General features: G+C 38.3%; 1 protein-coding gene across 3 annotated transcripts in view; it reads right to left on the bottom strand.

Moving 5' to 3' along the window:
- FARSB (phenylalanyl-tRNA synthetase subunit beta) overlaps positions 1 to 26,868 on the bottom strand; it is an 80,727-nt gene that overhangs the window by 50,524 nt on the left and 3,335 nt on the right. Inside the window, exons 2-13 of one of the 3 annotated variants that reach the window (XM_028831150.2) lie at positions 23,771 to 23,826; positions 20,120 to 20,176; positions 18,118 to 18,187; positions 17,114 to 17,229; positions 11,912 to 12,062; positions 10,704 to 10,812; positions 9,151 to 9,221; positions 7,645 to 7,706; positions 6,367 to 6,418; positions 1,218 to 1,279; positions 777 to 984; positions 159 to 239 (exon numbers count right to left, since the gene is read on the bottom strand). In XM_028831150.2, coding sequence (XP_028686983.1) covers positions 159 to 239; positions 777 to 984; positions 1,218 to 1,279; positions 6,367 to 6,418; positions 7,645 to 7,706; positions 9,151 to 9,221; positions 10,704 to 10,812; positions 11,912 to 12,062; positions 17,114 to 17,229; positions 18,118 to 18,187; positions 20,120 to 20,176; positions 23,771 to 23,778 — 1,047 coding nt within the window. In that variant the 5' untranslated portion in view covers positions 23,779 to 23,826. Of the gene's footprint in view, positions 1 to 158; positions 240 to 776; positions 985 to 1,217; positions 1,280 to 6,366; positions 6,419 to 7,644; positions 7,707 to 9,150; positions 9,222 to 10,703; positions 10,813 to 11,911; positions 12,063 to 17,113; positions 17,230 to 18,117; positions 18,188 to 20,119; positions 20,275 to 23,770; positions 23,827 to 26,868 lie in introns of all 3 variants that reach the window. The other 2 variants (XM_028831149.2, XM_028831151.2) reach the window with 2 other exon arrangements.

Consider the following 26,868-nt stretch of genomic DNA (forward strand, 5'->3'; position numbering starts at 1 on the left):
CCAGGAATTGTATACTCTCAAGTAACAAAGGTTTTCTTTCAGAATCTGGAAGTTCTAACAGTCTAGATTTTATAAATTCTTATGAAGAATCATAGAATAAATAATTCGGAGAGTCTAAGTAAACAACAAGCTGGGCAGAAAAAGCATGTAAGACATACCAGGGCAAAGGTAAGCACTTCAGTGAAGCCAGCGGCTGCCATGTCATATCTGAGAAGTTCAGTGAGCTTATTAAGAGGAAACTGAAAAAAAAAGTACCCATTTGATTTCACCTCAATATTTCTTGTTTTTTAAAAGGGAGATTTATACAGAACATGTCATTAAATAATTTTTTTAATAAAAATGTTTAAAAGATTAAATACCTTTTCACCCTTATGTACTGCTAATGCCACCATTTCCCTACCAATATTACCTCCTCCCTCCCCACCGTTCTGCCCCCCCTCTGCTTTTACACAGATGTACAAACCACCCCCACTTCCATCTCTCCCACACACAGCTTCTGCCTTCAGGCCCAAGTTGAGAAAATGAACCTCTGAGAGATTCAACAAGGGCTCCAAACTCGAAACCTGTCTTTCTTCAAAGAACTAGTCATCACAGGTTTTCAACTTACTCTAATCATTTGGGCATCTGTTTTGTATCCTCTCCATAGCAAATGCCTCTCATTGCAGAGCATGTCCAAATACTGCTTGATTCCTACGTTCTGTTTTCTCGAAGCCTTCCTGGCTTTCAATAATCAGTTTCTAACAATAAAGAGTGTTTATTTAAGGGTGCAATCTTACTTGATTAGCTATGGTGTAAGTTTTCGGGAGAGTCATCTGAATGTTGTTATATCCATAAGCAATAGCTGCATCTTCTACAATATCACATGCATGGATAATGTCAGCTCTGGTTGGAGGGATTTCAATCTCAATCTGATTCCCGTCACCTATGACTTCTGATTTTAAATACATCCTTGTCAGAAGTTTGGCAAGATTTTCTGGAGTTTCTCTGAAAAAGGAATGAACAAACCATAAACTTCATTGGATTATTTTTTAATGTTTGCATTGTGTTTCAACATACGCTACTAGCTGAAATAGTAATCTTTCTTTTTGAGTTCTATCAGAAACCAGACATGTTAACTGATGTTTTATCATTCCGTAACCGACTCTGAAGGATCGCAAAAAAAAATTAGTCATATGTGTACTTTTGTTCTTGAATTAAGTGAAGTTTTCAGAGCATACCTGATTCCAACTTTTTTGTTAATGAGGTCAGCTCTCACCATCTCCTTTCGGTAAGCTAATTCCTTAAAGAGAAAGAGTTTAAAAAGTAAATCATTTCCCATCAGATACAGCTTTAGACTCTTTTCCATTAAATTAGTCATTATTGCAGTTCGATTACGTTCCCAAGAAATTGTCATTAGAGCCACAGATTGAGAATAAACTTGATGTTTCAAAAACAGTATTATGAGGTATAAATTTGTTACATTAGATTCATACGTGAACATCCTACTTGCTAGACAGTTTGCACTGCCTGGAAATAATATAAAATGCCAAACATTTTTCCCTTTCAGATAGTCAATCCCCATTCCCCACGGTAAAACACTGCTGTGCTACATCATTCCAAAGATGTTTATGAACCCTGCTAAAGATTTTCAGTCTTGGCCGGGCGCGGTGGCTCAAGCCTGTAATCCCAGCACTTTGGGAGGCTGAGACGGGCGGATCACTAGGTCAGGAGATCGAGACCATCCTGGCTAACACGGTGAAACCCCGTCTCTACTAAAAAATACAAAAAACTAGCCGGGCGAGGTGGCGGGCGCCTGTAGTCCCAGCTACTCAGGAGGCTGAGACAGGAGAATGGCGTAAACCCGGGAGGCGGAGCTTGCAGTGAGCTGAGATCCGGCCACTGCACTCCAGCCTGGGCGACAGAGCGAGACTCCGTCTCAAAAAAAAAAAAAAAAAAAAAAAAAGATTTTCAGTCTTGTCCTATGCAAGCAGATGGATATGAGCAAGAAAGAGTAATTCCAATGTCACAATGTTCATCATACTAAGTCTAAGAGCATGATGAAGATATTCTTTTCTTACAATTTCCAGGTGGGGAAATGCAATGATGTTATGGCTACCAATCTGCTCCAGAAGACAACAGGGGTAGGAGTATCTAATGAATTTGGTACTCAGTCTTCTTCAGACAGCATGTAACTCCACCATATTAGTGACGTGAGAACACACACACATAAAAACCCAGGCTTTTCAACACCTTTGGAAATGTCCTTATGAATATTTCTTATCACTCAATTACTCTCAAAAGTATAACATGTCACTAGCAAAAAGGTCATAAATTTAAAGACCTGTTTTGATTCAAGTAAGGGCAATGGTCCAGAACCTTGCTACACAAACTGCAGTCCTCAGAGTAGACCTAAGAGCACCTCAGAGCACCAGCATCACCTAAGTGCTCATGAGAAAGGCTGACTGCAGGTCTTGATAGCTAGTGGCAGTGGCACCAGAGCTACTGAAGCCCAATCTGCACGTTTTCAAAATCCCCAGGTGATGAGAAAGCACTGCAGGGTTTGGGAGGCACAAGGTGAAGATTACAAAGTAGTAAGTCACTTTTCTCAATAGTTACTATGAACTAAATAGTTATTATGAGATGAACAATACAAGATACACTTCTAAGATAATCTTACTTAATCCTCACAACAAATGCTATTAGTATTCTCATTTGACAGGTAAGGAATTTGAATTTTAGGTGAATAACTAGTTCCAGGTCATAATAGTAAACTGCCAAGTCCAAGTGTTGCTATATGCCCAGTGCTTAGAAAATGATTATCATATAATAAGCATTTGGTATATATATTTGATGAGTGAATGCATGCATATAAGTAGTAACAAATGGCTGGGCATGGTGGCTCATGCCTGTAATCTCAGCACTTTGGGAGGTCGAGGCAGGTGGATCACCTGAGGTCAGGAGTTCGAGACCAGCCTGGCCAACATAGTAAAACCCCATCTCTACTAAAAATACAAAAACTAGCCGGGCGTGGTGGCACGAGCCTGTAATCCCAGCTACTCGGGAGGCTGAGGCAGGAGAATCGCTTGAACCCAGGAGGTGGAGGTTGCAGTGAGCTGAGACGGCGCCACTGCACCCCAGCCTGGGTAACAGAGCGAGACTCCATCTCAAACAAACAAAAAAAAGTAACTAATGAACAAATTAATGAATTAATAAACAAATTAAGACAACCCAGTTCCAAAGCACACACCATTAGTCTGTCTGACTACTGACAACTTATCTCCTCTAGATCTCTTACTTTAAAACTTTATACTTTTTGCTGGGCGTGGTGGCTCACACCTGTAATCCCAGCACTTTGGGAGGCCATGGCAGGCGGATCACAAGATCAGGAGATCGAGACTATCCTGGCTAACACAGTGAAACCCCGTCTCTACTAAAAATACAAAAAATTAGCCGGGCGTGGTGGCGGGCGCCTGTAGTCCCAGCTACTCAGGAGGCTGAGGCAGGAGAATGGCGTGAACCTGGGGGACAGAGCTTGCAGTGAGCCGAGATCGCGCCACTGCACTCCAGCCTGGGCAACAGAGCAAGACTCCGTCTCAAAAAAAAAAAAAAAATTAAAAAAAAAAAAAAAAAAAAAAACACTTTATACTTTTCTATGAAATTACAAAACACAAGAAAAAAAACTTTCAAAGAGTTTAAGAAAAGATGCTATTTCATGTGAGAGAGAATCAGTTTCCCCCAGAGGATCCTTCCCTAAGAAAAGCTGTTCTAATTTAAGTTTAGGAGGAAATAAATGAACAAATGCCAAAACACTCATGTAGTACTCCTTTTCAGAAAGCCCATCATTTCAAATTTATGAAAGATCTCTATATTACAAATATATGACTTTAAGGGATTATCCATATGAGGAGAAGAGTGAACCAAATATTAAAATATATTTCTCATTTTCTTCCCAAAAATATACAATCACTTTTATTAACACTTGACAAATCTTCATATTAAAAAGAGGTCGGGCATGGTGGCTCACATCTGTAATCCCAGCACTTTGGGAGGCCGAGGCAGGCGGATCACAAGGTCAGGAGATCGAGACCATCCTGGCTAACACGGTGAAACCCCGTCTCAACTAAAAATACAAAAAAAAATTAGCTGGGTGTGGTGACGGGCACCTGTAGTCCCAGCTACTCGGGAGGCTGAGGCAGGAGAATGGCATGACCCTGGGAGGCGGAGCTTGCAGTGAGCCGAGTCGCGCCACTGCACTCCAGCCTGGGTGACAGAGCGAGACTCCTCAAACAAAAAAAAGAAGAAAAAGAAACTCTCTGACATAATTTTAAAACCATCTAAAAAGCTATCTCCAGCTAATCCCAATTGCTACTGTCGTAAACTGTAAAAATGGCCACAAATTTCCCCCCTCTCTGTATCCATGGCCTTGCAATGTGATACTGCCAATCTTCCAATCAGGAGATGGCATCTATTTCTCCACCCATCAAATCTAGCCACATGACTGGCTTTGGCCAACAGAATAATATTTGAAAAACACCTGGGCACTGGGCATGCTCTCTTGCTGCTAGGAACCCTGCAACCCCAAGTAAAAAAGCCCAAGCTAGCCTGCTGTATGATGAGGGACACGGGAGTTGTTGACCCCACTGCCAAGAAGCAGACATGAGTGAGGCCATCCCAGATCATCCAGTTGCTAGCCAACCAGTCAACTGACTACATATGGGTAAGCCCTGCAGAGATTAGCCAAACTTGCTCAGACCAGGAAAACCACTGTAGTGACCAAGAGAATCATGAGATAAATAAATGGTTGTTGTTTTAAGCCACTAAGTCTTGGGGGTAGTTTGTTAAATAACAAAAGCTAACTTATAATAGATACTTAAATCCGAATCAACTTTTAAAAATATTGCCTATATGATTTCAGTTATGCTTCATACAGTTATATGTGTATTTTGAAGTATAATTAATGCTTAGAATAAAATATGATGTTAAATGTTAATGTCTTCTGGAATGGGGAGGTTTTGATCTTAGCAGGTTTCATCTACTGTAAAAGCTATTTAAATAGCAGAAACCATTTCAGGCTGTGATTTACTTCATAAATGACAAGGGAATAGTGAAAGATTCAAAGGGGAAGAAAAAGCTCATCAAAGAATGCTCTCATTGTATGAGAACCACAAAGTGACTGTGATACTGTTATGTTTTAGAACAGTTATCTTTATGTCAAGTCACTTGGGTGAGGGGGACAAAACCCCCCAGAAATAATACTAGTTTAGATTTTTTACCAAGATCTTATGTCTTGGCAATAACTGTGTGCTTACTACTAAATAAGTCTTAATAATACATTTGAAATTATTTATTAGTTACAGTGATGGCCTTCAGCAACTGTTTTTTTTTTTTTTTTTTGAGACGGAGTCTCGCTCTGTCACCCAGGCTGGAGTGCAGTGGCCGGATCTTAGCTCACTGCAAGCTCCGCCTCCCGGGTTCACACCATTCTCCAGCCTCAGCCTCCCGAGTAGCTGGGACTACAGGCGCCCGCCACTTCGCCCGGCTAGTTTTTTGTATTTTTTAGTAGAGACGGGGTTTCACCGTGTTAGCCAGGATGGTCTCGATCTCCTGACCTCGTGATCCGCCGGTCTCGGCCTCCCAAAGTGCTGGGATTACAGGCTTGAGCCACCGCGCCCGGCCAGCAACTGTTAATTCAAGTGTGAACAGACTACGTTCGGAGGGTTGAGTAATCTTAAAAGGAGTGAGACTATAAATTACTTATTTAATAAGTTCTATTGTTCTACAGCACTGTAGGATGCTATAATATAATTAACAAAAGTTTATTGTATATTTTCAAATATAGAGGAGCAGACTATGAATGTTCCCAACACAACAAAACAGTAAATGTCTGATATGATGGCTATACCAACTACCATGATTTGATCATTACATATTATATACATGTATTGAAACATCACACTGTACCCCATAAATATGTACAATTATTATGTGCCAATTAAAAAAACATGTTTTTAAAAAACTACTCAGTTAATTAGTTAATAGGAGAATAAATCAGAGGAATTATGACCACACAATGTTGTTGTATAATGTTGTGTGTTGACAACTGCAGTCAAACTGTCTGAATTTAGATTCTAGCTCTACCACTTAAAAATGATAAGCAAGGTATTTAACATCTCAAGGTCTCAGGGACTCCATCTGGAAAAAGCATAATAATAGCACCTATCCTCACAGGATGATTGTGAGGACTAAATCCATGTAATGCGCACAGTATAGCAGCTGGCACACAGGTGGGTAGGTAGGGGACGGATAGACAGACAGAACATGAGTGGTCTATAGCCATTATTATTAGTATTGTTGTCATAATCATGAAGTCATTTCTTAAGCACTTACTGGAAAGGTATATGATTTTCCATTAGGAAAAACCACCTCAGCAGCTTCGACCCTGAAAACAAAAGTCAGAAATAAAATACTTAAGAAAAAAATGTGCCATAAATTACAGACATGTGTATGGTTATCAAATCTTTCATTTGGGCTACAACTACAGCCTCAACATATTCCATCCATCGCATTCCAGCACTGTTTGGATTGATCTTGCTATATACAATATTACTCTACCGTTTCATCTCCTAGGGCTCCAATGTCCTTTTCAGGCACCACCTCCTTGAAAGGTTTATTTCCCAGTACTGCAAAGCATGCATCCTACGGGGACTCCTTGCCAATATTGACACACACATTCTAGGCTTTACCAGGGCAGTGTGTTACACAATAAAACTGACAGAATCAATGAAATGAAAATCAATTGAAAAAAAACCTGATACTGCCCATATAATTTCAATCACGCTTTCTACAGTTATATATTTGTTTTCAATTCTATTAATATTCTAGAATAAATTACGATGCTAGTACTAAGGATCATATAGATTTGTTAAATAGCTTTTTAAACTAAAAATATGCTTTGGAAAAAATACAGTAATCTTACCGATATGGGATACATGCTTTGCTCTTACATATGCCTCTCTACCTCTAGCTGTTCTTTTGCTGTTCTTCCAACTATATATTCTCAAATCCAGTGATCCCCAAACACAGCTTAAATTTCGTTGCCTCCATGAAGCCTTCTCAGATTGTATCAGCTGGCAGTAACTTGCCCTTACAAACTGCCAGAATATCACCGAAACTTTTTAAAGTACTTAACGCTTATGACTTTATCCAATATTTATGCATATGTCTTATCTCCCTGAACAGATTATATGTTCTAGTTACAGGAACCACATTTTTAATCTTTACATTTATTTGTTTATTCATTCATTTTTTTTTAAGACAGTGTCTCGTTCTATGATCCAGTCTTGAGTGCAGTGGCACAAACATAGCTCACAGCAGCCTTGACCTCCCAGAATCAAGCAATCCTGCTGTCTCGGTCTCCCCAATAGCTGGAACCACAGGAGCAAGCCACCAAACTCAAGCAATTTTTTAATTTTTTGTAGATATGGTGTCTTCCTATGTTGCCCAGGCTGGTCTTGAACTCTGGGGCTCAAGCAGTCCTCCCACCTCAGCCTCCCAAAGTGCTGGGATTATAGGTGTGAGCCACCGCACCTGGCCTATCTTTATATTTAGCACAAAGCCTTGCCTTCAGAACAATGGGCCATCAATAAAGGTGCTGGATGAACTTACGTAAATTGATTCTCACAGTATTCACTGAACATGGTGACAATAATATCAAGAACTATTTTTGCCTGCAAAGAAAAGAAAAGCAAGTATTATAGTAATCTATAAATATATTCTCTTCACTCAGATGGAAATGAATAAATATTTAATATAATTGTGTCCCCAAACATCTAACGGACCTTTACATATACATTTTAAGAAAGGAAGTGGAATAAAAGCAAGAGTAGGCCTCGCCTTATCTTCAGGTGTTCTGCGTTTATGCAGTTCTCTGACAGTTATAATCCATGACTGAGACAAATCGTTTCGTTCCCCCACTACCCCCAACCTCAGGTTCACTGGGCTTCAACAGAGACAAATGGCTAACTACGGGAATAAATCTTAACAATCTCCTAAGTCTCTGAAGCCAGACTGCTTGAATCCTGGCTAGCACTTACTAGCAGTATGACATTGGGCAAGCCACTTTTCTAACCTGTTAAGGAGATAATGAAAGTTCCTATCTTGTCTGGTTCTTATGAAGATTAAATACATTGGCATGTAGTAAAGACCATATAGATTTGTTAAATATCTATCTATTTCAAAAAAAATTCTTAGAAAAAAAATACAGTGACCTTATTGGAATATATGCTTTACTCTTATATATATATTTCACTCCTATATATACAGGCTTCGGCAAAGACATTCAAGGTCTGTAAATGCATGAATTCAACTTTTTTAAAAAATTAATATTAAAGCTGTATTACCCTGACAGTATTTCTGAAGGCAAGGAGTACATAAAAGTTATAAATGAAATACCTTACAATGGTCTCTAATCCTATAAGATGTACATGAATACCATTTATTTGCCCTATTTCTATACTCCAGCCTTCTCCTGCCATTTGAGGTTACCTTTCTTAAATTCTTTAACTGCCACCTCATTTAACATATGTAAAGAAGTCGTATGTCATAGAAAAGCTTTCATAGCAATCCAATCCAATAGATGAACTGACCAAAAGTGGGTAAAGAATTATAGTCTAGATAATTCTGTGTGCATAAACCATTTATCAATTTACTAAACAAAGCTTCTTCAACCCAGTTCATTTTTCTTTTTTCTTTTTTTTTTTTTTTGGCTTTTACCAAGTACACAAAGGTACCAAATTACTCCACATACAAATTAAGTCAACTAGATAAACAATTTATATGGATCTCCCTACAGTACTCATTCCATGTTGTGTTTTATAGTTATGTACATGACTAACTCTCCCAGCAGGAGTTCTTTCATGTGAAGAAACATGTAACTCATTATTAAATTCCTGGCACTGGAAATATATTCGGTGTTCACTAAACATCTGTCGAATTAATGAAAGCACCATAACCAAAGTGTAGAATATCTCTATCTTTTTAATTGTCTAAATTTCTAAAATATGTTCCCACCTACAAAATGCACATATTTTAAATTTTAGCCATTTAGTCTTGATCCGGAAATAAAATCTATCCCATCTGATCATACAAAAATTGAGTAAAAGTTTTATTTACCTTAGTAAAGTCAGTTCCCGTGCATTCAATAAAAATATTTCTAGTATTTACTGTTATTCTGGAATGATCCCCTGCAATGAACACAAAACAATAACAACAGAGTAACTAGTTTTAGAAATAGAAGTGCACTATTAAGCTCAACAAAACAGAAACTACATTTTAAATGTAAAACATATTAAAAACTAACACCTTGGCCAGGGACGGTGGCTCACACCTGTAATCCCAGCACTTTGGGAGGCCGAGTTGGGCAGATCACCTGAGGTTAGGAGTTCGAGACCAGCATGACCAACACAGAGAAACCCCTTCTCTACTAAAAATACAAAATTAGCCAGGCATGGTGGCACATGCCTGTAATCCCAGCTACTTGGGAGGCTGAGGCAGGAGAATCACTTGAACCCAGGAGGCAGAGGTAGCGATGAGCTGAGATGGTGCAATGGCACGACATGGTGCAATGGCATTCCAGCCTGGGCAACAAGAGCAAATCTCTGTCTCAAAAAAACAAAAAACAACAACAAAAAAAAAACTAACACCTTAAGAACAAAGGGAAAAAAAATTTTTATTTAAAGCTCCCACTGCAAGTTGAAGAGTAAAAATAAAATAATTAACAGGCCTTTACTGAATGCATACAATGTGTCAGGTGCTATGTCAAGCACTTAACACAGGTTGTCTCCTCTAATCTTTACCACAACCCCATGATGTAATTGCTGGCAAGAAACTAAGTTTAGAGAGATTAAATTATTTGACCATGATCACGAGCAGCAAGGCCAGGATTTGGGTCTAGATCTGGTTAACTCTGGGGCCCATGTTCTTAACTGCTGTAACTGCTAGGGTCCAAGATCTCGAGAAGAAGCTGCTTCTTCTCATAGCAAATCAGCTAAGCCTCCTTCTTACCTCCAGAAAGGCAAACACCTATGTCTCAGACATCATTAAATTTTGTAAATACATTCAAACTGTCTCATAAAAATAACCTTCAGAAAGGAATTAAGAGGGCAAAATTTAAATTAAAAGCTTTCGTTTAACTATATAACTAGGCAAGGCTAGGCATGGCAGCTCACATCTATAATCCCAGGGCTTTGGGAGGCCAAGGTGGGAGAATCGCTTCAGCCCAGGAGTTTAAGGTTGCACTGAGCCATGACTGCACCACTGCACTCCAGCCTGAGTGACAGAGCAAGAGCCTGTCTCAAAATTAAAAAAAAAACACACAAAAGAAAAAAAACTACAGACATGACAGAGTTTGACTCTGAGTTTAACCAAGTGAATTACCTGCTAAAACCAAAACATCAATAACCTTGGGAGAAATATAACAGAACCCAAAGCCTAGCATCAGAAAATATTTATAAGTGTATGAACATATTATAAATTACATAAGAATCACCAGTAAAATGTTGTTGAATAAATGAATGAAAAGAATGATTAGAATCTACAAAAGACCTGAGATACTCAGATTATGAGTTATTTGAATTTGATTTAGCCAAGTCTATTGAGAATTCTAGAGAAATGTTGAAGATTAAAAAGAAACAGCAAAGATCTGTGATGCTTATAAAATAACTCACCATTGATGATGGGAGGCATTGAAAGGACGACACCATTGCTATCATAGATAACTGGATACAGGGGTTTGTTTTCAATGATATGTAAATAATGTTTAAGGTGATTATCAGTCTGAAAACAAATTAAGTCAAATAAAATTAGTTTGTTTTTTTTTATTTCTATCACTATAGTTTACATACTGACCTAATATTAAAAAAGAAAGGAATGCCAGGCATGGTGGCTCATGCCTGTAATCCCAGCACTTTGGGAGTCTGAGGCGGCTGGATCACCTGAGGTCAGGAGTTCAAGACCAGCCTGACCAACATGGAGAAACTCCATCTCTGCTAAAAATACAAAATTAGCTGGGCATGGTGGCACATGTCTGTAATCCCAGCTACTCGGAAGGCTGAGGCAGGAGAATCACCTGAACCCAGGAGGTGGAGGTTGTGGTGAGCTGAGATTGCGCCATTGCACTCCACCCTGGGCAACAAGAGCGAGACTCCATCTTAAAAAAAAAATAAAATAAAATAAAATAAAAAATAAAGGAGGGGAAAAGTCAGAAAAACATTAAAACAGACCCAAATTAAAGAAAGTTCTAAATTTATAAGATTTTCTAATATAAATTAATATTCCAATATTCAATGCACATAATTGAGTCATTTCTCGAGAATGAAAACAGATTTGCACTGGTATGCCTGAATCATTTCAAAGGAAACATAAACCATGACAAAACTATTTAGATAAATCGGAAGAAGTCACTTGCAAATCAGGGCAAGGATGACACTGCTTTTTCTAAATGACAACTATTTTTTCTACTTGTTAAATACAATCCAAAGTGACTACTGAATTCATTTTCGCTGCTGGACTTCTAAATAATGGGAGATAGACAGCTTGTAACAGTATTTCCCACAAAAAACACTAGCTAAGTCTTGCTGTTCTTTAGACTTGCGTGAGTTTAAACTGCAGATTACAATGTGGTACGGTCTACTTCAGTGGTTCTCAATCCTAGCAGTACACTGAAATCATATCAGAGGTTAAAAATGTAACAATAAATAAAATAAAACTATGTTCAGGTCCCACTCTAGATCAGATGAATCACTATCTCTAGGTTGGAGCCCAGACACTGCAATTTTTTAAAAGTATTCATTACATTTCCCTAGTTGCAAGGCTTGACTTTGATGGAATTTCATGATTTTTGCAAAGCTGCTGCATAATCAAAAAGAATATTTACCTTGTATATGTTCATCAGTTCACAGGCTGTATACTCCTTGGTCTTATTTAGAGGCTTGAATTTAATATCTGAAGGACGCTTTGCAGTATAAGTAAATGGGCCTGACAAAGTGTCCAAATCATGGGTGCCAATAGCAACCAATGCTCTTTTCCTAATTGTGGAGAGGGTGAGGGAGAAGGAGGGAGGAAAGGAAAGGAGAATGAGACAGATTTGAATATTCTAAAGCACATAAACATAGACTACATATTTTTTTAAATTATTTCAGATACTTCCCTGAAACAGCATATTGCTACTACATGGCATCATTAGTGGCATATAATGAACAAATTCTCACAACCATTAAGAGTACTGAGAAATCACAAAACTACACGAAACACATGATTTCAGGAGCTGAAGAAAATTCCTTGCCATTATGTTTTCCCAAATGCTGTTTCTAAGATATCTTCAAAGTTAGCATTTCCTTTACCTCTTTTAACCTATTTCTTCTTGATATACTCAAGTAAACATGTTTTAATAAATCAGAATGAACTACCAAATTGTGGGGTTTTTGGCTTTTCTATGTTTTACTAAATTTTATCACATAGCTGCCTTACTTTAGTTGTGGAAAAAATTTAATTTTAAGAGCTCTGAATTACAGTTCAAGTTTACTTTAATGTATAAGGAAAGTTCCAGAGGTATTCATTTCACTTGTTCTACAGTTTATCCACAAAGGATTTAAGGTAATTTTAGGAAATTACAGCAAGCTACAAAATAGGAGAGAAAGAAATAGAAGTAGGGATGTAAAACTGAGCCAGGAAATGTTAATTCTGAATTAGAATCTAAAGGCCTAAGTCTTACCAGGAAAGGTCACAAGTTTGGCTTTCTAACAGTCAATTTGAAAAGAGGAACTTGGTCAAAATTTGTGTTCTTAACATACTTTAGTTTAAAAAGTATGTGCACTAAAATTAGTTTAAAATGCTTAATATTAAATTTTAGTCAACTTCCAGGACTGCAGGACTGGTGAACTAGAACTTTAATAAACAGGGTTGAAAAGAAATGTTAACAGGCAATAAGGGAGTGTTACTTTACTCAATTACTCATATGCTTACAGAAGATAATAAACCCAGAACTATCACAGGATAAAATATACATGGTTCAATAAATGTAGGTAAATTAATAATTGACAAATGCACAGGTAAGAAAGTCTGTTTTCTTAGATGTTAATATTGGTCCCTTAATCCTAAAACAGCACCTCAAAACATCACCAAAATTTCAACTTCAAATCAGCAACCAAAAAAACATAATTCCAGATGAATCAAAGACCTAAGCATTTTGAAAAGCAAAAGACAAACATACAGGCACACATACAAAAGACACCATAAAAATTATTCCAAGGAAATATAGAGGCCAGGTGGGGTGGCTCATGCCTGAAATCTCAACACTTTAGGAGGCCAAGGCAGGAAGATTGCTTGAGCCCAAGAGTTCAAGACCAGCCTGGGCAACATGGTGAGACCCCAACTCCACAAAAAATATAAAAATTAGCTGGCTATGGTGCCACACACTTGTGGTCTCAGCCACTTGGGAGGCTGAGGTAGGAGAATCACTTGAGCCAGGGAGGTCAAGGCTATAGTGAGCTGTGATTGCACCACTGTAGTCCAGCCTGGGCAACAGGGTGAGACTCTGTCTCAAAAACAAAACAAAACAAAACAAAACAAAAAGATAAGAAAATATAGAAGAATATGCTTAAAATTATAGGACACTGCTTCTTAAGTAGGTCATAAAATCTAAAAGTCATACAAAAAGACTGATAACTATACCCAAATTAAAAACCTTACATGTCCAAAAGAAACCAAAAATCAAAAAACACAAAAAAGGTTTACAACATATGTACAGGAAAAAGATTAACACTCCAAATATAGTAAGATATGAAAAAACCAAAAATATTCAGAAATCAAGATTTTATCTAACATAATGGTAAAAATTTCAAAGTCCTGCTATAAAAGAGCAGCAACTGAAAGCTGAAAGAACTGAGCGGAAAACTGAACCACTGCCGAGTCTGAATCTAGCCTAGTATTCAAGTATTTGCCTGAAAGAACAAAAACCACTCTTCAGAGAAACACAGCAAAGTCAAGACTCTTCCCTAATATGATATTCTATATGCATCAAAAGGCAACGGACATGAGAAGAAATATGGAACACATGACTCTTACTCCAGACAAAACCAGTCTATAGAAACCAACACTAAGATGCCCCAGATTCTGATACTGCCACACAGATTTTAAAGCCGCTACTAAAAAATGTTCAAGAATTATGGAAGAACATACACATAATAAATAGATGAGGAAATATCTGCAGAAAAGAAGGAACTATTTTTTTTTAAAGGCAGTGGATTGCAGAGATGAAAAGTAAAATAACTGAAGTATAAGACTCACTAGGTACTTCAAGCCAAGACAGAGTAACACACTAGATTTACTCTTGCCTGAAACAACCGAAGAGCAAAATGTACGGAGCAATAGTTTTTATGGCACCTAACAGCAGGCAATGAAGGGCAGCAATCCCTGAGACACAGTAAACAAGTGAGATGAGCCCTGACTATAGGGCAGGAAAGAGGGCCCAGTGGAGCCCAGGAGACTCTGAGAGCAAGAGACATAGCTGAGAGTTTGGGAGGCCAAGGTGGGCAGAGTACCGGAGAAAAGCAGAGAGCTACACACAGAGAGAACTCTGAAGATATGCAGAGGGTCCCACTCAAGTACTGGTGAGCTCAGTATTGATCAGAACATGCAGCTGAGAAAACTACCCAAGGCCAGGAAAGAAGTACTCAAGGGAATCAGAGGAAACAGTGCTCCATGTTCACACAGACTAAAACTTCACTGCTCATGTAGCAATGGATACAGTAGGCAAAAGGGTCTTGCCTCAGCAGTAGGGACTAATTAGCCTAAGAAAGAAGCTTAATCAATAAAAATAGAGGAAAAAAATAAGAGAAGAATCAATGAAACCAAAAGTTCATTCTTTGAAAGATCAATAAAATGAGTGGTTCACGCCTGTAACCCCAGGACTTTGGGAGGCTGAGACAGGAGGATCACTTAAAGCCTATAAGGCCAGCCTGGACAACAAAGCAAGACCCGTATCTCTACAAAAAATTAAAAAATTAGCCAGGTGTGGTGGCTCATGCTTGTAGTTCCAGCTACTTAGGAGGCTGAGGCAGGAGGATCACTTGAGCACAGGAGTTTTGAGGTTACAATGAGATGATCATGCCACTGGACTCCAGCCTGGACAACAGAGCAAAACCCTGTCTCAAAACAAACAAACAAACAAACAAAGAAAAAGATCAATAAGGCCGGGCGCGGTGGCTCAAGCCTGTAATCCCAGCACTTTGGGAGGCCGAGGCGGGCGGATCACGAGGTCAGGAGATCGAGACCATCCTGGCTAACACAATGAAACCCCGTCTCCACTAAAAATACAAAAAAAAAAAATTAGCCGGGCGTGGTGGCGGCGCCTGTAGTCCCAGCTACTCGGGAGGCTGAGGCAGGAGAATGGCGGGAACCCGGGAGGCGGAGCTTGCAGTGAGCCGAGATCGCGCCACTGCACTCCAGCCTGGGCGACAGAGCGAGACTCCGCCTCAAAAAAAAAAAAAAAAAAAAAAAAAGATCAATAAAACTGATAAACCTCTAGCCACACTGATCAAAGGAAAAAAAAGAGAGAAGACAGAGAAATGAAAGAGGTGACATCACTACAGATACCACAGATATTAAAAGGATAATAAGGAAATATTATGAACAACTTTGTCAATAAATTTAATAACTTAGACAATATCAATATATTCCTTGAAATACATAAACTTCCAAAGCTCATTAAAGAGGTTAATTAGGATTTACTGACAGAAAAGAACTCTGGCACACCAAAGTATTAGGATGTGTTCAATTCTCTTCCCCTTAGAAAAAGCTCATGATTTCCAGAAATACCAAATAAAACAGAGCTTAAAGTTAAATTAAGACAATGTCTGTTTAGATTAAAATAGCTTCTTAAAATAAAAAAGATAATAGAGCCAGAGCAGATAATCTAGCTCAGCCACTTAAGTTACACCTATACTTGTCAGAAATCTTGTATTTTGTTCTTAATTTTGAAATCATATTTAAATTGTTATTGTTTTGCTTAATAATGACATATTAGCAAGCTGAAATATAAACTCTTCTATATAAAAGGACTGGGAATAAACGTTATTTGGAATCTGAAAAAAAGTGTTGCTTCTACCACATGCACAAAGATGTTTTTCATCATAGCAGAAAATGTCTATGGTTCTCCCTCTATCCCGTCCCTAGCCCATCCCATACACATAAACCCCTCCTAGGCTCTGTAGTTTACTAAACTACAATTATTAGCAAATAATTGCAGCAGATCTCACACACACAAAAATAAAAAAGTAAAAATTCTTTTTCTATTTTTACTTGAGACATATATAACTATTAATCATACCTTTGTATTGACATGCAGTAACTTATGTTGATCTATTTCAGAACCAACACAAATAAGCTTAATATGTTAGCTGAAGTCTGAGGTTTGTCATCATCAGTAAGTGTATAGTTTCCATTAGGATTCTGAAATACTTAAATGAGTTCAAGGATTACCATTGTTACCTTCACTGACCTTTAGGAGTTCAGAAATTATATAGGTTTGAAGATCATTGCCCTAAAGGGAGCTGTGCAGGAAATTATGCATAGTAATGTAAAGACTGAATAAGTAAAATTTAGTCACTTAAACTCAAGTTCTGTCAATTTATAATTATTCTCACTCAAAAAGTGAGAATAAGCCAAAATTTTATTTCCATTTTAAAAATGATATATCGTACTTCATTATCATGGTTTATACTTAGTAGTATAATCCACTGCTGATCTGAACCAAAACAACAACCAAAAGCAGGGAAGTCTCTAGGACTAGATAATTCTTCTCTATACAATATTCAAAATATACCTCCTGTTTCTTCATGCATATGCCATTTACAAGCAGTAACAGGTATTTGGTAAAGCCAAGTTAAATCCTCATAATCTGTCACATACTATTAATTCAGAAATGCTTTGTGAAAAATCTGCAGAGGAAGAAAGGAAGGAGAGATAGAAAGAGGGCAGAAGTGGCAAGAGAGAAGAGGGTGAGGGATCAGGATGGAAAGGAGATAGGGAGGCAGAGGGAAAGAGGAAGACAAGGAAGAAAGAAAATGCAACCACAAACCTGCAAATATTCTGATGTAATTTTTCCTGAAGTTCAATGAAGCTATCATATCGATCTTTAGTAAACTTTATATTACGGAGAACTGCTGCTACCGCAAAAGGACGTATCTTAGCTGTCTGAAATTCATAATATCATTAGAGATAGCAAACAGTAAGGTTTTTCTTTGTAATATCTTGTAATAGGAAGGCAGCTGCACTCTTGCCACTGGCATATATTTTCATTCAAACAAGTATGTATTAATTTATTCAGTCAACAAGTAATAAAGTGGTAAACTAGAGACAAAGTCACTACCTTCAGAGAATTTATATTTCAGTTAAGATTTCTGAAAATGTATTAAATAATCGAGAAAAAGTTTGCTCATAATTCGTATTTTTACCAAAACAACCCCTCCGAAAAGTTTAAAATCTTTTAAAATTTCATTAACATTCCACAATTTAAACAATTATATCTCCAATGTGTTTTAAACATGCATTGGATATTATTATCCAAAACTATTTATGGAAAGCAAAGGCTTGTTCTTTTTCATTCCTAGGTTAAAAAAATTTTTTTAAGAGCTAGTGACTAAGTATATACTCATTTTAGTAAATGATCAAAGAAAATCACATTTTTTAGAAGGGTAAGCTTTGGGCCAGGCACAGAGGCTCACACCTATAATCCCAGCACTTTAGGGGGCTGCAGAGGAAGGATCCTTTGAGCTCAGGAATTTAAGACCAGCCTGGACAACATGATGAAACCCCATTTCTAAAAAATACAAAAAATTAGCTGGGTGTGGTGGTGTGTACCTGTACTCCCAACTACTCAGGAGGCTGAGGTGGGAGGATCACTTGAGCCTGAGAAGCAGAGGTTGCAGTGAGCCAAGACTGCACCACTGCACTCCTGCCTGGGCAACAGAGCCAGACCCTGTCTCAAAAAAGAGTAAGTCTTGTTTCTTTTTCCTCCCCACCTTATACAGACATATACAAAAGAAAATATTTTAAGGAAAAATAAGAATTTATCCTTATTACCTCTTCTGTGATAATCAATTTCTGGATTTTTCCATCAGGCATTACCCGTTTATACACTGGAGCCTTTATCCTAAAATAATATTTAAATGAATTTACTCATAATTAATCAAGACATTACATAAAATAATTATATTCTATGCTGTATATGGGAAGTATACAAAATGAATTAGGGCAATGGGTTGAGTTATAGCAAGTCAAATTTTGGCTGAACACTAAAAATAAAAAAAAATAAAATAAATAAAAACTAACAAACTTTTTAACATTTAAAGTTGTCCAAAAATGACATAAGATGCTTCACAGTAATGTATTTCCTATCACTAGCATCCCAGCAGAAGCTACAAACCGTTAACTGAGCAATTGTTTAAGGAGCATTTCAACATCAGCTGAGAGACTGGATTAGATAACCTTTAAGTTATGATAGTTATTCTAACCATGAGATTCTGAGCTTCCAGGAAAAAGCAGAGCTTATGGAAAATACAGATTCCCTGGTTCCATCTGGACCTACTATTACCAGATGATAAAATAAGTCAAGACAAAGATTTGGTAAATGGTGCAATTTGAAGGCATCTCTAGGGAACTCTTATCATAGGGAGAAGTTGGGAACTACTGTTTTAAGGCAGTGCTTCTCAAATTTCAACGTGCTTACAATTAACTGGGAAGTTTGCTAAACCACAGATTCTGATTAATAGGTGTTGGGTGGCAACTAAGACTGCATTTCTAGTAAGTTCTCAGGTGATTCAGATGCTACTGGTCCATGGACTCACTTTAAGTAGAAAACATTTTAAGTTGCTTTCCTAATTCTGTCTGATCATAAAAATCACAAGGTGACTGGTAAAAAGACAGATTCTCATTGGGTAGGGTTGGGAAATGAACTCTTACAAGTTATCCTTGATCCTAAAATAAAAGCATCTGATTGTCCTGCAGGAAACCAACCGGGTCAACTCCAAAATTTTAAACATCCTTAACCTAATGCCTAATTATCATCATTTCACCAATACCCATCACTCACCTAAATCCTCACAATTTCAGAATCTAGCCCATCAGTCAGAACTCTTATTCTTTTGCAGATGACCAGATAACGTAGAAGTAATCAAAAACAAAAACAATTAATTTTTAATAGCTATTATTTTTTTCACTTTATATATTCGCTACCCTCTATCCTTTTTTTTTTTTTTTTTTTTTTGAAATGGAGTCTCCCTCTGCTGCCCAAGCTGGAGTGCAGTGGCACAAATCTCAACTCACTGCAACCTCCACCTCCTGGGTTCAAGCAATTCTCGTGCCTCAGCCTCCTGAGTAGCTGGGATTACAGGTGCACGCCACTATACCCAGCTAATTTTTGTATTTTTAGTAGAGATAGGGTTTCACCATGTTGGCCAGGCTGGTCTTGAACTCCTGACCTCAAGTGATCCACCAGCCTCGGCCTCCTGAAGTGCTGGGATTACAGGCACATTGTCCAGCCCCTCTATCTTTATTAAATGAAAAGTTGGAAAGGGCCTTATAAATCTTCTTCATTATAGATTAGGAAATTGAAACTAGAGCAGCCAACTAACTTGCTCAAGATCACGGAGCCGTCATAAGGTCTTTGGTTTTCCAGTTAGGAGGCTTCACTCCTGAGGTTCCTTAGAACTCATAATGTAAGGGTATTGCCAGCTCTCCATTTCCTCTCAACCTTTAACACATCTAGCAAACTACTCATTCCAATTAGATGATGGAGGGAAATCACACACACCTGCTAAAGAATTTTTCAAGATGCCATAAAAGCATTAACCACCAGTTTTAAAATATGCTCCCAAAAATGAATGGCTATGACTCAAATTTTCATGGAAATTTTCAAATGGCTACAATCTACATGAATCTAATCCTCAAATCAACCCTCTGCTGAGAGTTAAAGCTGCGTGCCTGTACAAGCTTTTTCCTAGAAATTTAAAAACGGCTGCTAATAACGACAAGGAAAGAAAGAAAATCCAACTTAGCAAAGTCTTTAAGGAACATATTTCCTTACCTTTCTTTGAAGACCTGAAGTCCTCGAACCAATCCTTCCAGACACAGGAGATCATATCTATTGGCAGGGACGTCAATTTTGTAAAGAACAACATCAGAGGCTCCTGCTGCCTTTACATTACCTTGTTCTTTACTTATTATTTCCTTCTCAGATGTCTAAAACAAGCCAAAAAGTAATGATAAAATTAAATAATTTAAATTCTCTTTAAAAAGTAAAAGTTGGCCGGGCGCTGTGGCTCAAGCCTGTAATCTCAGCACTTTGGGAGGCCGAGACGGGCGGATCACCAGGTCAGGAGATCGAGACCATCCTGGCTAACACGGTGAAACCCCGTCTCTACTAAAAAATACAAAAACCTAGCTGGGCGAGGTGGCGGGCGTCTGTAGTCCCAGCTACTTGGGAGGCTGAGGCAGGAGAATGGTGTGAACCCGGGAGGCGGAGCTTGCAGTGAGCTGAGATCCGGCCACTGCACTCCAGTCTGGGCGACAAAGCGAGACTCTGTCTCAACAACAACAACAACAAAAAAAAAGTAAAAGTTGTCAGCCCTATAGGGCAGTAACTACATTATACATATTTTCTACAAGAACACGGGATTTTTATATCCATGACAAAAACAACATGACAATATTAAGTGTTATAATCGTAGCAGACAGAAAAATACTTCAACTTTAACTGAGTTCGGATATCTGGCATCCTCAATCTCCCCAGAACAGCACAAATCCATCTAAACAAAGGTCCACAAGCAATGGCCCGCTGGCCAAATCATACCTGATACTTGATAAAGATTTATTGGAACACAGACAGACCCATTCGTTTACCTATTACCTACTGCAACTTACACACTGCAATAGCTGAGTTGAAACAGAGACTATAGAGCCTACAAAGCCTAAAATATTTACTATCTGGCCCTTTACAGAAAAAGTTTTCCCATCTCAAGCTAAAGAAAATGAAAACATCAGCAGGTACATAAAGTAACAACAAAAGTGTCAAAGGGGTAAAAGAAAGACGATTCACTAAATAAAAGAAACACACCTTCTTATAGGATGACTCTAAAACTTAAATCCTGTGGGCACCCAAGTCCACATGACAATAAGAGGGACAGTGTAAAAACAAAAAACATTCAGAGACCATCAGACACTGGTGAAAATTAAAAGAGATAATAGGTGCAATGGGAGGCAAACTAGTGATAGTAAAGGGATAGTGAGGCAGAATTAAGGCAACCAAGAGGGAGATGACGGAAGAAACACCACTAGAATCACGGTGAATGCAGTGGTAAAGAGTTTAGAATATTTCAACCACCACACTACAGCAGAGCAACAGACTGTCTTAAACATAACCACTGCAGAGAAGTTACACTCTATTCCTTATGTTTACTACAGCAGGGAACTGTAAATAGATTTAAGAAATTTTCACTCGAAATGATTAAAAGTTATATTCCAATTGTTAATGTTACCTTTTAATTATTTGGAAACTCCACTTAACCCGAATTCCTACTATTTCCACCAACAACCTGCTAAAATAACTGATGGATTTCTATCAAAATATGTAATGATTTTTGTTTTACATGATGCCCTCCCACTGCCACAATATAAGTAGTTCAAATTTTTGACCAAATTAAGAATTATATCCACATTTGCACAGTATGCAGAGGAATTCACTTCTGGGCACTGAGTATTATGTGCCAAAGTCCCACCCAAGGAACCGCAGGAGTCTATGCAATGCTGGGGCTGTGTGAGGTGGTGCTGGGCTCCAAAAAACATCTACCTTGGGCATCTCGAACTTAGAAGGCAAATTTTTAAAATTAGGGAAAACGAAAAATGAAAAACAAGAGAATGAAGAGGAGGAGGAAGGAGCAAAAAGGGGGAAAAGAAAAGAAGGGGAAGAGGCAAAAAGAGGAGAGGAAGAATTCGAGTTTAAACAACGTTCAATCAAAGGGGTTAATAAAATTACTGTTTAAATAGTGAAGAAAGCTGAGTCACCTCCCAGGAGATGGCAGATCTCAGAAGGGACCTCTATACAGAGAAGATAATACAATAACCAGAGAAATGAAGGCATCTGCATTCAGTTTTCAGCAGCACCGCCTTATCCACAGGGGATATGTTGCAAGCTCCCCAGTGGATGCCTGAAACCTTGGAGAGTACTAAACGTTACATATACCATGTTTCTTCCTATACATACATACATACCTATGAGAAAGTTTAATGTATAAATTAGGCACAGTAAGAGATTAACAACTAATAATAAAATAGAACAATTAAAATAATATACTATAATAAGAGTTATGTGAATGCAGTCTCTGTCTCAGAATTTCTTATTGTACTATACTCACCTATTTTCAAACCACAGTTTGCTGCAGGTAACTAAAACTGTGGGTAAGGAGGAACTGCTGTAAAAAAAGATCTAACTCCTTTGCAAAAAAAAAAAAAAAAAGAGAGACACAGAAGCTTTCAGCTTCTTTCAGTTTCAGCATCTCAACTCATAAAATGACCATATGTAAGATTTGTCAGTGCTACCTGACAAAAATCTTACAGAAATTAAAAACCACATAAATTTCAGAGTCAAAAAAGAAAACCATAAAGATCATATAATCCAAACCCCTTATTTCACAAGTGAAAAGGAGGCCCAGAGAGACTCGTCTGGACTGTAGGGTCCAGACAGGCAAAGTAAGTATCCACAGTTACACAGCTAGTAAATGTTAGAACTAGAACTCAAATTATCTAACATCCAGTCCAACACTCTTAGATATCACATAACTTCACACATAATTCTGAGGTGTAAGTAAAATTACTAATAGTAACTTATAAACTACAGAAATCTCAGCCAATTTCTCAAGTATACAAATATTGATTAGTATAAAGATGATCTTTCTGTAACATTAGTAAGGCAGCAGGAAAAATAAGGTAAGACAATGTACAGTTTTTTAGCCTGAAGATTTTTTAACTTTACACCTAAGGTAGTGTTATAAAAACACTGAATAGGTGAAGATAGAAGGCTTAGGAAAAAAATAACACTAACTACCAGTAAAGTATTTTTTAAATTAAAGTATGTCCTTAATAGATAATCATTGTTAACAATATTAAAATGTATAGCCCAGACTTAATTTTTAAAAATATTTTAATCATTATACAATCAAAAGTCAAAGAAACGCTTCCTCATTTTTATAAGCAAGACCTTAAAAACTATGAGCTCATTTTACAAGATCAGTGTATAGTAATGCATTAGTGCTGGTTTAAGAGGCACGGAGGAAGGCGATGGGGGCAGAGGAGGTGAAGGAGGAGGCGCTAGAGGAGAAGGAGGCAGGGCAACTCTGGTTGAAGCAACATTTCTACTGCTTCTTGGTCCCTTTCTGTGATTAATTTGTCAAAGGAGGGAGCTTACTTTCATACTGGGGTTATCTAACACATTCTATCCATTTCCACAGCATGAGTCTGACAACAAGGTGATTGTAGATGGAATAAGGCATGAACCCCTTTTGAGATTTTAGTCAAAGCAACAGACAGAACTGGAGCTTAGCCCTCTGAACACAGAAATCACAGCCCACAAATGTTATCATCTTAGTCTAACTATAAGTAACAAAGATGAAATATAGCACACCCCTGAAAAATAAGCTTACGCATATAATCTTTGAAAAATAGACAAATATCCAATACATACAATTTCATCAAGTTCCAGACCAAATTCAAAACATAGTTCGTCAAATTCTTCGTCAGCTAGGAAAATAAACAAGGAGATGGTTAATTTTACTTCGTTCAGCATAAGTGAAAACTACATACAAATTGCATTTTCTTATTATTAATTGCTGTACACCAACCATACTACTAAATATCAGGCATCATGTTCATCATTTAAAAACAAACAGGCCAGGTGCGGTGGCTCACGCCTATAATCCCAGCACTTTGGGAGGCCGATGTGGGTGAATCACCTGAGGTCAGGAGTTTGAAACCAGCCTGGCCAACATGTATACCAGGCACTGTACTAGGTACCAGGGTTACAAAGATAAATAAAACACAATTCCTGTCTTAACTACTACTTCATCTGGTAAAGAAGCCAGATGTGTAAATAAATATGACTATGTTAAGTACAAGGTACAGGGCTGGCACAAAAGAAGTAATCAGTTCCACTTATGGTCAGCTAAACTTTCACAGAAAGGATGAGTTCATCAGGCAGAGATCATGGGGAGTGAAATAGCATGGCAAATTTGGAAACTCTTAAGTAGTTCAACAATGGATGAAACATAAAGTTCATACCAGGAGAAGATATGATAGAACAAGGAGAAAGAGGTCAACTAACAATTTGCCCTCTTTCTTACAGACAGGCAATGGAGAATTATACTGAAGGGATTCTTCAGCTGGGCAAAAACATGATTATCTGCATTCTAAAGACTGCTCGCAGAGTAAGAGGATGGATTGGAGCAGGGAGTCTACTGCAATAGTACAGATGCGATATAGTGAAGGCTTCATTTAAAGCAGCACCAGCAAGAATGAGGAAGAAAGGATTAATATGAAAAACATTAAGGACGTGGAATGTAAAAGGCTCAATGGCCAAATGATGGGAGGTAGGAATAGGGAGTGTGTAGAAGGAGTCTAGGATGAATCCTGGATCTCTGGTTTGGGGGAAAAAGTGGGTGGAGCTATCATTAACTAGGGCAGGTAGTAATAGGTACCCAGCCTCCAAGACAGCCCGTTCCATGATCCCAGCCTCCTTGTATTCATGCTCTTGTGTGAACTGAGGTCTGGAGCAATCACAAGAGTGAGTTTGGAAGCAGATTCTCCAGCCCAGTCAAGCCTTGAAATGACAGCAAACCCAGCTGACAGCTAGATTGCAACATGGTGAGACCCAAAGCCAAATCACCTACCTAAGCTACTCCCTGATTCCTGTCTCTCAGAAATTTCGTAAAATAATAAAGGCTTGTTTTACACTCCTAAGTACTGCAGTAATTTGCTACACAGCAACAGACTACTAATACTTTGGATTAATTTGTTATATAGCAATAGATTACTAATACAGACTTTAGTCCCTGGAAATGGGGTACTGCTGTAACAAAAATGAAAAGCACGGGAATGGCTTTGGAACCAAGCGGTGGGCTTTGAGGAGCGTAAATGAAAACCTAAAGAAAGAAGCCTCATAGTCTCTGGTAAGGATACAAGTGAGGACATGGAGGAAAGTGAGGTACTGTTATCAGAAAATGGAAGAAGAGGAATCCTGGTTAAGCAGAGGCAGAAGGCTTAGCAACACCATTCCCTGCAGTTATCTGGACTGTAAAAAGTCAATGGGGTGATGTAATTAAGAAGATTTCCAACCAGTGTTCAAAGTGCCACCTGGGTTTTTCTTGTGCTTATGTGAAAAAAAGAGATAAGCTAAAAGAAAGGCTGTTAAACAAAAATGAGCCAGGATGTTGGGGATTTTAAAAATTCTCATCTTCTCCAGATGTGAAACAATACTAAAATTGAGGAAAGACCAAAATCCAAGGCACTGCCAGGAAAATATGGTCCAAAGATAAAATCAAGAGTATGACCGTAAAATCTTAAGACCCAGAAAGATCAAAGGCGCTAATCATTCCAACAAAGGGTGCTATAAAAAATTATAAAGAATATACCTCATAAATCCAATTAATCACACAATAGGGCTTAATTAAGAGCACTGTTATCAGCAGAAACTCAATATATTTCAGAGATGTGTAGGTGGTGTGGCTTTTGACTAATAAAATGGAAGCCAGAAACATGCACCAAAGACCCTCAAAGTTTTTAGAAGAAATACATATGCAGAAGCATTGCCAGCTAGAATTGAAAGGGATAGAAATAGAATAAAATGAAGTCTTTGAACTCTCAAAATTCTATTAGCAGTAAGTAGACTGAGAAAACCAACCAGCTGTGAAGCACATGCTTTCTAGGGATCACTCAGAGGGGTGGAAACCAAGAGCCTAGAGGGCAGGGCAGACAGCCATGGAGAATTATCCCAGGCCTTCAGACCTAATCAAGAACATCCAACATTTGCCACTTGATTTCAGAATTGCCATGGACCAATGACTCCTTTGTGTCTCCCATTTCCGCCCCTTTGAAGAGGAAGGGCTACAGGAGTTACCCTATGCCCATCCCACCACTGTGTGTTAGGTGTATGTGGGGCAGATAACTGGTCTCTCGAGTCTCTCAGGCCAAGAGTGTACTAAAGAAGCCATACTGAAGGAACTACACCCAAGCCGCCACATCCACATCTGGTCCTGATTTAGATGATGAGATTCTAGATTCTGAGCTGCTGCTGTAATGGGATGGCACTTCTGAGGGCTTTGGGAGGGGGTGAGTATATTTTCATATACTGAGTGGAGGTTAGAGGGGGAATGGTGGTAGTCAGCCTCCAAGATGGCCTCCAATAATACCGGCCTCCTGGTATTCACACCCTTGCACAGTTCCCTTCCACATTGTGCTAGGATTGGTCTGTGACCAAGAGAATATGAGAAGGGCTAGTATATCACTTCTGAGTTGTTATTGAAAACAGGCGTCTATCCTGAGCACTCTCTCGGACCTCTCCATCTGGGGCAAACAAGCTAACATGTTCTAAGTAGTCCTGTGGAGAGGATAAGGTGGGAGGAACTAAAGCCCCTGGCCAAAAGTCAGCAAGGAACTGAGGTTTGCCAACAACCACTTGAATGAACCTGAAAGCAGTTTCTCCAGACTGTTAGGCCTTGACATGACTACGGATCTGGCAAATACCTTGACTGTAATCTGGTAAAAGATCCAGAGCAAAAACCACCCAGC

This window comes from Macaca mulatta, chromosome 12 (assembly GCF_049350105.2).
Source record: "Macaca mulatta isolate MMU2019108-1 chromosome 12, T2T-MMU8v2.0, whole genome shotgun sequence".
Classification (NCBI taxonomy): domain Eukaryota; kingdom Metazoa; phylum Chordata; class Mammalia; order Primates; family Cercopithecidae; genus Macaca; species Macaca mulatta.